Genomic DNA, 12,843 nt, shown 5'->3' on the forward strand with positions numbered 1-12,843 from the left:
CTTAAGTTTTAAAACTAGAATGTAACAGTTACAATGTAATTCTATTTGTGTATTTGCAATCAGATTGATTCAAAACTAAGTTTAATAAGACTGTGCTTAAGTTTGTTTAAAAAATGAATTAACGAGCATGTAACAGTTACAATATAAGCCATTTGTTTATTTGCTTTCAGATTGATTCAAAGAATGTTTCAATAAGGTTGCATGATTAGAGTTAACACAGAGGATAAACCTAATACCAGCCTTAAGTTAGTTAGAGTGGCACCTGAACTGATGAAATATACTTGGCTAGAAACACAATAAATTGATGTTGGGAACACATTCTCAAAACAAAACAATTATAAACAAGTATGAATTATCTCACCAAAGTTTGTTATTGCTGTAAGTGATAATGGATAAGAGTGCTCAAATACCCTTTTAAATGCTTGCAATGCTATATATCTCAGAAAGCCTCAGACTACCAATCTAACTCCTGGCCATTATATGTGAATGTGGCTCATGTAATGTTTCCTGGAGAAATTTTATTACTGACAGAAGAAAAACAAAAGTGGACAACTGGAGCCTTAACACGTAAGCTTCAGGCATAAAGAGCTAATTAGCCTTGCCTAGCTACTTAAATACCCATATAGGTGGACAACTTGTAACTAATATAAGGTTTAATTTTTTATATCTTGCTTTGTCAATCCAAGTGGGAAAATTAGTGATGAGTAGTGAGTCAGTAAGGACCCTTGCAAATGTATATCAGATAATAGCTCTACCTTATAAACAAAAAGGTATACATAAATAAGGGAGGAACGGTAGCTGAATGGTAATGCATTCGGCTTCCAAACAAGATTTCTCAGAAATCTCAGTGATGACAGAGATTTTGAATGATCTTGAGTGCCTCTGAGTCCAATCAGCTCTAATGGGTACCCGACATAAGTTGGGAAAAGAAAACGAACTTGATCATTTTGCTTGCCACTAACATTGTCGTTAACAGTGGGCCACAGAAACAGATGACCATACAATCATCTGCCTTAAAGATCACAAGGTCTGAAAGGGGATTTTTTTTACACTTAACAAAATGAATGTCGAGTGTTAATAACATTGAAAGTAAACTTTTGAAATACTCTTAGATGTCTTACCTCTTTACAAGTACATTTCGGGGTTACATCATCTTCCGACAGAGGTAAAAAACTGGAGCACTGTTGAAGGGTTAAATACAAAATTTCAGTTTTTAAAACACCATGTATCAATTCACTAAAAAAAATCTTACTAAAACGTCATGCTGCTTAAGTTTGTTAAAGACATAAAAATAACCAACTCTATGCCTCAGAAACATGGACAGTGTACAGTAAACATGCAAAGAAACTAAACCACTTCCACATGACATGTCTGAGAAAAATACTAAATGTCAAATGGCAAGACAAAATACCAGATACAGAAGTCTATCGAAGAGCGTGTCTGCAAAGCATCCACACAATCTTGATGCAGTCCCAGCTGCGATGGGCAGGTCACGTCTACAGAATGGAAGACCACCGCATCTCTAAACGACTCTTGTATGGCCAACTAAGCGAAGGAAAGCACTCGCAAGGTGGGCAAAGAAAGCGCTTCAGGGACACCCTCAAAGCTTCTCTGAAGGAGTTCAGCATAGACCCTGGCACCTGGGAGACAGAGGCACATGAAAGAGCATCATGGCCTCGCGCTGTGAAAACTGGCGCACAGGTTGCTGAGGAAAAAAGAACAACGCTGGCAAAAGAAAAACGCCAGAAAAGAAAAGCAAGACAAACGACACTAGCTCCAGCTGGAATAACCTGCCCAGTGTGCGGCCGAACATTCCGGGCTCACTTAGGTCTCACCAGCCACATGAGGAGGCATAAAACTCTAGTGCAAAGCCCTCAGCCTCCTGGATGACAAATTGGTCATCATCGAACCACGATGGACGAACTATATATAAGCCGTTTGTATATTTACAAACAGATTGATTCAAAGAGTGTTTTAATAAGGTTGCATGATTAGAATGAAGATAAACCTAATTACAGCCTTTAGTTAGCTAGACAGGCACCTGAACTGATGAAATATACTTGGCTAGAAACACAATAAATTGATGTTGTGAACACATTCTCAAAACATAACACTTATAAACAAGTATGAATTATCTCACCAGAGGTTGTTATTGCTGTAACTGATAATGGATAAGAGTGCTCAAATACCCTTTTAAATGCTTGCAATGCTTTATATCTCAGAAAGCCTCAGACTACCAGTCTAACTCCTGGCCATTATATGTGGCTTATGTAATGTTTCCTGTAGGAATGTTATTACTGACAGAAGAAAAACAAAAGTGGACAATTGGAGCCTTAACAAGTAAGCTTCAGGCATGAAGGGCTCATTAGCCTTGCCTGACTACCCAACTACCCATATAGGTGGACAACTGGTAACTAATAAAATGTTAAATTTTCATATCTTGCTTTGTCATTCCAAGTGGGAAAATTAGTGATGAGTAGTGAGTCAGTAAAGGAGGTGAGGTGGCTTGGTTTCTGAACCAGGAGTCCCAGGTTTGAATCCTGGTGAAGACTGGGATTTTAATTTTGAGATCTTTGGGCGCCTTTGAGTCCACCCAGCTGTAATGGGCACCTGATATTAGTTGGGAAAAAGGAAAGGTGGTTGGTCTTGGTGCTGGCAGCATGACACCCTCGTTAACCAAAGGCCACAGAATCAGATGACTTTTACATAATCTGCCCTATAGACCACAAGGTCTGAAAGGGGAACTTTACTTTTTTGTGAGTCAGTAGGGACCCTTGTAAACGTAAATAAGATAATAACTATCTATACCTTATACACAAACACATAGCACCCGGAAGAAATTTTTTTTAAGGTATGTGTGGTGATACAAGTTCTTTTTAATTGCAAAGAATTTAATAGTAATATATGTACATAAGGCTAATATTCTACTCAAGCAAATCTACAAAATCATTTAGTTCTCCTTGTTTACAACACACCCACTTGACTACACTCCAGTCAACCCCTCACTTGACAGTGTGTCATGGTCGGCCACCTGCGTCGCACAACTGTGTCACCACATTCGTCCCAGGGGAGAGAAAAATTTTGATAGTATCCAAATTTCATGAACCCAATAGTTTAGGTGCAAATTAATAATGCTTTACAAAGAAAGAAAAAAAAGACATGTTATATACAACAGCAACTTCTATTATAAGAGAACTGGTAATGCCTATGATGACTAGTAAGTCTTCAATAATATGTTATTGAAAGGAAACGTTTTCAAATAAACTATTGCAGAAAGATAAACACTGCATATGTCCTGTTTTAGTATACAATTTATCCAACGATAATCTTTTGAATGAGAACATTGGAAGGAGAAGATAACCAATTAGTTAATACTTTATGTTACATCAAAGACTTCTTCAAAATTAGTGGGATTTTTTATGTTGTGTTTCACACATACCCATTCATAAGTCGACATCTACAACTACAATCATATTTTTCACGGCTATGGCCAAATTTCACTTCACGGTGCCCCAGCTGCGGGGAAGAAGAGGAAACCATGCCTCATATTCTGTTTGACTGCCCCAGACTTGCTGATCTCCGCCTCGACAGGTCTGGGAAACCAAAAATTATCGACCTGTATGGTGACGTGTACGCACTACGCCAGACAGTATGGTTTCTGCCCAGGGCTTTTGCAAGTAAGAATTTAAGCCTCTGATGCCCTCACTCAACTGGAATTTGACGATGATGATGATGGCTACAATCAATGCAACAATACAAATCTGCTATATTGTACTAAATTGTAGTACGAATTTTAAATCTCTGAATAAAATAGGACATACATTTCAGATTTTCTAAAAAATTCACAAAAACGTAATGTAATTCAATCTTGACAAAACAAAATTTAAAGTTATCATACAAGGTACTTGTGAATTTTCTCATTGATTGATTAATGAATGAAAAGTTTTAAAGCCAGTGTAATATTCCACTGGTTGGCTAGATTATTTCTATTGATTTAAGCTAGTGGGTCGTGATCTGTTAGTAAGTTGAATGATTTCCCAAGCAAGTAACGGGATAGTTTCGTTGTGCAGAACACAATAGCTAGAGCTTCATGCTCTATGTGAAGTATTTCTGTTCTGCTGCGTTCAGCTTTCTGCTAATGTAGTAGACTGGTCGTAGCGTTGCATCACACTACTGCATTAAAGTGCCTCCCACTGCTGTGGAAGATGCATCTGTTGTTAAGTAGAAAGGGTTCTTATTGTCTGGAAGTTAGAGTACTATGTCGTCTAAGAAGGTAGTTTCTTTGTAGGCATTTCTGTAATCTAGAGGTCCATGAGATCTTGTTAGGCATGCCCTTTTTGTAAGTTCAATTAGAGGTTGTGTAATACATGTGAAATTTGCCAGGAACTGACTATAGTAATTAAATAAACCTAAGATGCTTCAGACTTGTCCCTTTGTGGTAGGTATTGTTAAGTTGAGTATTTTTGCCTGTTGTCTTGTAGTGGTCTGATAGTATTTTGCTGTGTTCTGTGCCATAGAAATTTAAAGTCTGTTCTGGCGATTTAACCTTACTAGGTTTTATTGTAAGCCCGTTGGCTTGTAGTATCTGGAATACTTGTTGAAGACCAGCAACATGTTCTTCTAATGTGCTGTGGAAGACACATATAACATCAAAGTAGAAAATGACATCTACTCTTTTCCCTAATGGTTTTGCCATCATTCTTTTGAAGGTAGCAGGTCCGTTAGGAAGCTCGAAGCTCATGTAATTCCATTGGTATCAACCAAATGGAGTAGTGAATGCTGTAAGTGGCTAAGCATCGTCCTCTAGTGGAATTAGCCAATAACCTCTGGTCAAGAGTAGTGAAGTAACTTGCACCTCTAAGTTTAGGTATGTTTAGATATGTATCTGACACTGTAATGGTGTTTAGTTTTCGGTAGTCTACACATAGACCCACCTTCCTGTTTATTTCTTTTGTTTCACTAGGACTGCTGAAGCTGAGTATGGAGATGTAGATGTATCATATATTCCCATTTTTAATAGCGTTTCAATTTCCTTTTTCAGTATCTCTTCATGGTGTAAGGAAACTGGATGTGGTTTGGCTCTTGTGGGCTTCGTATTAATCAGTTATATAGTGTGTTTTATGGCAGTGGTTCTATCCGGTTGTTCTATGAATATTGGCACCCATTCAGATAGCAGTTTATCAATATCTTGCTTAACTGGATACTGAAAATGTGATATGTTTCCTCTATTAGTTCAATCATCATGACTCTATGACTGTCTCGCGTGTCTTGCTTAGTGTTTGTTGAAAGATTAAATGGTCTGGGCTTGTAATACTTCAGCATATTGATATGAAATGCTTATCTCGGCCTATGATGTGTATGCTGTAGTTGACCTTCAAAATCACCTTTGTGACTTGGAATAGGCCCTGCCATTGTATAAACAGTTGGTTGATTTTGTCAGGCAGCAGAACCATAACATTAGGACCAACTTCTAGTGTTCTCAACTTTCATCCCTGATTGAGCTTTCTCAATAGTTCTGGTTTCTCTTTATTTGCTTACTTTTGGACACTGCATGCTTCTATTCCATTTTGTCTTGTTTTGATGACAAGATTGTATCTGGTCAGTACATCATGTTCTATGTTCATATTAACTAAAAAGTCTCTGTATAGTGACATGGGTCCTCTAACAGTTACGCCATAGTGTATTTAAATGGTGTTGTGTGTGGTATTTCTCTGTAGGCGAACAGTATGGGGTTGATCAGCTTGTCCCAGTCTGTTGGTTGTCATGTGTTACTTTGTTCAGCATCGTTTTCAGAGTTGAGTTCAGGCGTTCACACATTGCATCTGTATGATGGTGGAATCAAGTCGCAAATTGTTGTTTAATATTCAGAGTCTTGAAGAACTACGCAAATTCATTTGATTTGAAGTAATTTGAACTGAGTGCCTTGATCGCCCAGTATTATCCGAGGGTAACCTTTTCTTAAAAATACTGTTGTTAGTGCATCTTCCACATCTTCCGAAGCAATTCTTTTCAATGGTATTGCTCCTGAAGCCATGTGCACATTTCTAAAAATGTCAGTAGGAAGTGATGACCTCTACCGGTTATTACTGGCACAGGTCCAATAATATTGTTACGAATCTCACTATCCAGGCTCTCTGCTAACTGCACCATACACCACCAACTTAAAGAACTTGACAACTCAGGGCTCCAAAGTAACGTAACACTTTAATAGTTGGTAAATAACAGCCAATACTGTACAATTGGCAACACGTACACTGTACAAATATCTCTCCAATAACACCGTTCCGCCGTATCAACTCTTGCACTGGCCTCTCCGTCTCGTTCCGGGCTTGCACTGGGTTCAACAGTTCCGGACTGACTTCACACACTAGGGTCGTTGTGTCGGACTCGATCGCAGACCAAGATCAAGACGCCGTTCGTCTCAACTGTACTTGATAGTACTCCGCACTGAACCGTCGTAATGCTCCGTACAGAACCACACCGCTGAACTGTGCTGTAGTCGACCGTGTTTTGAACTCTTGTCGTGAACCTCCTTTCTGAACCGTCTTGACTGCGTCGCCTCCGCTCTTATATAGGGTCCCTACTGGCCTTCTCGAACCGGACAGAACGCCGCTCGACGTTTCTAGGTGGTCAGATGACTACAACTCTCGTGACGCTCCTGAGCTCTTGTTCACGACGGCGATCTTTCCCGAACTGTCCTGTTGACACTCGACTCGGCTGACCGTCGTAGCTCGTCACGGTTGACCGCTCGTCTAGCGCTGGCCTGGGGCGATTTGCGTCGGCTGACTACACACACACCACTACCCCTCTCTGTGCCACCACCAGGTTTATAACAATATCTACAGCTATCTTCTCAAATGGCATTTCACTTAAGTCTGTTGTTTGTATTGGAGCTTGTATATATTGTTAGGAATCTCACTATCCAGGCTCTCTGCAAACTGCACCATACACCACCAACTTAAAGAACTTAACAAGTCAGGGCTCCAAAATAACGTAAAGGTTTAATGTCCATAAATAACAGCCAATACTGTACAATTGGCAGCACGTACACTGTACAAATATCACTCCGATAACACCGTTCCGCCGTATCAACTCTTGCACTGGCCTCTCCGTCTCGTTCCGGGCTTGCACTGGGTTCAACAGTTCAGGACTGACTTCACACACTAGGCTTGTTGTGTCGGACTCGATCACAGACCAAGATCAAGACGCCAGTCGTCTCAACTGTACTTGACAGTACTCCGCACTGAACCGTCGTAATGCTCCGTACAGAACCACACCGCTGAACTGTGCTGTAGTCGACCGGACTGTAGTGAACCGGGCTCTGAACCCCTGCCGTGAACCCGCTTTCTGAACCGTCTTGACTGCGACACCTCCGCTCTTTATATAGGGTCCCTACTGGCCTTCTAGAACCGGACAGAACGCCGCTCGACGTTTCTAGGTGGTCAGATAACTACAATTCTCGTGACGCTGATGAGCTCTGTTCACGACGGCGATTCTTCCCGAACCCTCTTGTTGACACTCGTCTCGGCCAATCGTCGTAACTCGTCACGGTTGACCGCTCGTCTAGCGCTGGCCTGGGGCGATTTGCGTTGACTGACTACACTCACACCACTACCCCCATCTGTGCCACGACCAGGTTTATAACAATATGTTCCGTTTGCTCCATGTATTTGGCAAATATGGCAAGATTTTATGTAGGTCTTGACTTCTTGTGTAATTCTAGGCCAAAAAATTCATTCAAGATTCTATTCAATGTTCTCTTTACTCCCATATGTTCAGCAAACGGGGTGTCATGTGCAAGTTTTAAAATTGTTGCTCTATATATTTCTTTGGAACTAGCGATTGTTGTGTCTTGCCTGCTTTCAGATGAATTTCTCTCACATAGGCACCATCTTTGCCTATCATGATTAAACTTTCTGTTTTAATCTGTAGTGGGTCTTAACTTTCTGTGGAGATTTCATTAGGCTTGTTTACTTGATTATAGCTTATCATATTGTTATTTTCTGTTTCCGTATTTTTATCTTCATTGTTAGAAAGAACTTGCATTTTGTATTTTTCACTTCTGCTTTCTTCTGAGATATTGTAGTAACCATGGAACATTTCAATGTGTATTTTTCTTTCCACTTGTTCAAATCTTCTAGGATGCAAGGTTTAGAGCCTTTAATACAGCCAATGATAAGACCAATGTTGTCTGGCTTATTTTCTAATACTAAAGCTTCATGCCAGCCACTGATGAACGGTGGTGCGTGCCACCAAATGTGTAGTTACTAGACCATTGTAACTAGCACATTCTTGTTTTCTTCTGGTGTACTCTTGTGGGTTGACTATTCTTTTGTACAGTACAATGGTCATCTTTTCTCCCACGAAACCTGGGTATGCCTGCAGTTTATTGGCCTGTTTGCATCTGTTGTAGAAGCAAGTCTCTGTAAAGTGGTTTGTTCTACCACAAATTTGACATCGGAAACAAACTTTTTGCTAATTACAACTGTATTCTCGTTCCTTATAGGTATATGTTGGGCTCTCAACTGCGTTTTTCTTGTGTGTATATGTTGGACTCTTATCTGAGCTCTCTCTTCTGTAGCGATACGTTTGTCTCCTTACTTAATCTTTCTCTCTTTTATCTGTATATGTTGGGCTATTATCAGCATTTTTCCCTTTTATATAGAGGGCTAGGAGTCCGCATTGTAGCAGCGTTGTTCACCATAAAAGCTGATGCTGTAGTCAGATTGTCTTGCTAATACTTCATTGGGGTGTGCAGCTTTATATTGTTGTAGCTGTGAGATCAAGCTGCTGCTGGTCTTTGACTCTCATTCTGTGATGTATGTTTTAACAATATTGTTGTAAGTTTCAATCATCACATCAATAATGATGTGCTGTCATAATTGTGCTCAACTTGTGACAGATATATCCATCGATCGAAGTACATCAACATGTTGATGACAGGAATCATTGTTCAGCAGAGGTGTTTATTATTTTGGCATTCATAATTTGTAGAGCCAAAATTGTCTCAGCAAAGCCTCTTTTACAGCAACATAATCTTTCCTTTCTTCTTCTCTTAGTTGAATGCATATGTTCATAGCTTTTCTTTCAAGCGCCCCATAAGGCTTCCCTAACCCTAACCTTATGTACATATATTACTAATTAAGTCTTTGCTATTAAAAGGAACTTGTATCACCACAACTGGCGAACACAACGAGGCACAAGCAAGTGATAATTCGACCTGCCAGAAAATGGCTCTCTATAAAAACATTTAGAGAAGCAGGCAAAGAAAATGGCCTACAATGTGAAGAACTAAAACAATTTATAATACTGAAACTAACACAAGAGGAAGAAAGAGAAGAAAGGCGATTAAATAGAGAAGAAGAGGAAGATATTAAAAGGAAGGAAATATTACAGCTGGAATTAAAACTAAAATAGATGAAAGATAAAGAACATCAAAATGTAAAGGAACAGCCTGCAACCTCCAACAAACAGAATGGGCAAGAAGCCTCACGCTACTACTCTCCAGTTCATAAACGGGATGGGTACACCTCTCATGACCATGTGTAAGTTTGGCCAGTCACATGGCACAACAACTGCGTCACCACAGTATGCATAAATAAGTGAGGAACACACACACATGACTACTCTCCTGTCCACTAACAGGACTGGTACACCACTCTTGACCATGTGTCAGGTTGGCCACCCACATCGCACAACAACTGTGTCACCACAGTATGCATAAATAAGGGAGGAACGGTGGCTGAATGATAAATCATTCAGCTTCCAAATCGCTCTGGGTTAAAATCTCAGTGATGACAGAGATTCTGAATTATCTTAAGGGTGCCTCTGAGTCCAACCAGCTCTAATATGTACCTGACATAAGTTGGGAAAAGAAAAGGCACCTGATCATTTTGCTTGCCACTAACACAGTCTTTAACAGTGGGCCACAGATACAGATGACCTTAACATCATCTGCCTTAAAGATCATAAGGTCTGAAAGGGGATTTTTTTTTTAGTTTTCATACATAAAAAAATGAATGTAGAGTGTTAATAACATTAAAAGTAAACATTTGAAATACTCTTAGAGGTCTTACCACTTTATATATACTTTGAGGAGTTTCATTTTGAAATACTCTTAGAGGTCTTACCAACTTATATGTGCTTTGAGTAGGCTCATCAACTTCAGGCTGAGGTTCAATTGGGGAACACTGTTGAATGGTCAAATAACAATTTTTAGTTTTTAAAACACCATCAAAACAATGTCGCTATTCTGAAAATATCACTCAAAAAATCCCACAAAAATGTCATGGTGCTTAAGTTTGTTTTAAGACATGAATTAATAAGCATGTAACAGTTATAACATAAGCCATATGCGTATTTGCAAACAGATTGATTAAAAAAATGTTGTAATAATGTTGCATGATTAGAATTGAGATAACACAGAAGAGAAACCTAATACCTGCCTATAGTTAATTAGAACGGCTAGAACTTTGGTTTTTATTGCTTTTATTTGTTTCTACTATATCTCGATCTACATAGAATACAAGAAGAGGAAGTGGATAAACATTTAAAGTTGTAGCAAAAAAAGAAGTATAGTTAATTTTTTTTTCTTTTTAAAAGCATATTGACAACACAACAAAACTATAAACAAGTATCAACTATCTCACCAAACATTACTGCTGTAAGTGGAAATGGGTAAAAGTGCTCAAATACTCTTTTAAATGCTTGCAATGCTTTATATCTTTATATCTGACACCCAGTCTAACTCTTAGCCATTATATGTGGCTCAAATATTGTTCCTGCAGAAATGTTATTTCTGACGGAAGGAAAAACACTGGTGGACAAATGGAACCCAAACCAGTAAGTTTTGGACATGAAAGGCTCATTAACCTTGCCTGGCTACCCACCTTGGACAAGGAAAACTTAGACTCCAAACCTCTGCCACTTTGTGGCTAGACCCAAAACAAGGGAGAGGCTTCAAACGTTAACCTTGAAAAAAAATCTGGAGCCAGTGATACTAAAGTAGCTAGTACAGAGTGCTACGCCCTGGTAGAACTGGCATCCCTGCTGATCCTAAACTGTACTTGCACTTGCTGTTGTTTTTTTTTTAATCGGCTGTGGTGAGAAATTCTTTATGGGCAACATCATTCCAAGCATAGCTAATGCTCAGGCTTTGATCTCATTTGCCTCAGGACAACAAGTGACTAAGAAGAATTTAAGTTATTGGTTAACATGCATAACTAGAAGTATAACACTTAGGATGTTATCATTTTCTTTTTTGAAGTAAGTTCTGTACTATATAAAAAAAGATAAAATAATTTATAGTTGCTTTGCAATTAAAGAAGGTCATTACCATAAGTGCATCAAAACTTGTTTCAAATATATATATGCAACCACATATAGCACCCTAAGGATCTTTTTACTTTTCTTTGTTGCATACAGAATAAAAGCATGATACTAATATTTAAATTAAACTGTAGACATACTCTTGTATTATACATATTATATATATATATATATATATATATATATATATATATATATATATAGTTCACCTCAACATTAGCCTCATTTTCTAAAAAGAAAAAGTCCACTTCTTTTCTATAAGTGTATAGGTCGGGTGGAAATAGATTTTGCTGTGGAATAGAAAACAAGAACAAAAAATAACTCTACTTAAGACAAATAACGTTTGTTTGCTTATTAGAAAATGTTATAATTAGTTTCTAATTATAAGGGAAATGCATGTTCTTTTCATGCAACACACATTAAAGTTTATCTATCCAAAAAATTGATGTGGTTTTATGTGGTCAAATCAACGTTCATGTTCTACTTTATATAACCACAAATGGTCATTCTTATTATCGAGGTCATTTGTAGCAGAGGTTCCATCAAAGATATGCATGAATCAGGGCAACTATAGCGTGGTGAAAGAGCAACTACTGAGAATTTATGGAAAGACAGAGGCGTATTACCGTGAACAAGTTGTTAACTATGTGATATAAAAAAAAGGATGACCCACAGACATTTCTGGACAGAATGAACAGCCATTTCGATAACTGGAAAGAAATCGCTGAGGTAGAAAAAATATTTGACAGTATTAAGACATTTCTCATGCTAGACAAAGTAATTTACGAGTGTCAGAAGGAATTAAAAATATTTCTGTTGGAGAGGAAACCGAAATCCATAGAAGACATAGCAAGACTGATAAGGGCTTATAAAGTGGCATGTCTCGATAAGAAATTATCTAAAGGCATTGATATAGAAGAAATAGTTGCCTTTAACAGAACATGTGAGACACAGAAAAACTTTCATAGAACAAGGGATACGCAGGATAGGCATAATAGACGTAGTATATATGAAAGACTATTGCAACGGACGATATCAAGGAAACTGACAGGAAAGAAAGGACTTCAAAAAAGAAGATGATTATGTCATACACGTCATGCATTTAGTTATGCATGTTAACCAATAACCTAAATTCTGCCAAGTCACTGGTTTTCCTGGCTGGCTCAGGCAACTCATTCCATGCTCTAATAGAAATATGGAAGAAGAAGCATTTGTACAAAGTTGTCCACCATATGGAATGAGGAATGTGTCTTTATCTTTGAGACTTTCTGAGTATTTTTTTTTAGATTTTGTCTTCTATCCTAAAGGCTTTCTAAATTTAGTGATTTTACTAAAGGTGTTACTCTAGTCAAATGTGAATATTGGTTTGTTATGAATATCACTGCTCTATTTTGTGTCTGTTCCAGTTTCTTAATGTTTTTTTGATTTCAGGGGTCCCAAACAACGGATGCAATTCTATTATTGGCCTAACCAAGGTTAAATAACATTTTAGTTTTATGTTCTTATTTGATTTAT

General features: G+C 38.3%; 2 protein-coding genes across 3 annotated transcripts in view; one reads left to right on the forward strand and one right to left on the reverse strand.

Moving 5' to 3' along the window:
• The window catches only part of LOC106052213 (uncharacterized), a 96,002-nt gene extending 95,506 nt beyond the window's left edge, over window positions 1–496 (forward strand). Inside the window, exon 21 of the mRNA XM_056032638.1 lies at window positions 171–496. Coding sequence (XP_055888613.1) covers window positions 171–175 — 5 coding nt within the window. The 3' untranslated portion in view covers window positions 176–496. The remainder of the gene's footprint in view (window positions 1–170) is intronic.
• Window positions 1–12,843, reverse strand: part of LOC106051273 (uncharacterized) — a 49,674-nt gene that overhangs the window by 4,479 nt on the left and 32,352 nt on the right. Inside the window, exons 9-11 of one of the 2 annotated variants that reach the window (XM_056032641.1) lie at window positions 11,538–11,618; window positions 10,131–10,190; window positions 1,122–1,181 (exon numbers count right to left, since the gene is read on the reverse strand). In XM_056032641.1, the coding sequence (XP_055888616.1) occupies window positions 1,122–1,181; window positions 10,131–10,190; window positions 11,538–11,618 (201 nt within the window). Of the gene's footprint in view, window positions 1–1,121; window positions 1,182–10,076; window positions 10,191–11,537; window positions 11,619–12,843 lie in introns of both variants that reach the window. The other variant, XM_056032640.1, reaches the window with a different exon arrangement.

Source organism: Biomphalaria glabrata, chromosome 6 (assembly GCF_947242115.1).
Source record: "Biomphalaria glabrata chromosome 6, xgBioGlab47.1, whole genome shotgun sequence".
Classification (NCBI taxonomy): domain Eukaryota; kingdom Metazoa; phylum Mollusca; class Gastropoda; family Planorbidae; genus Biomphalaria; species Biomphalaria glabrata.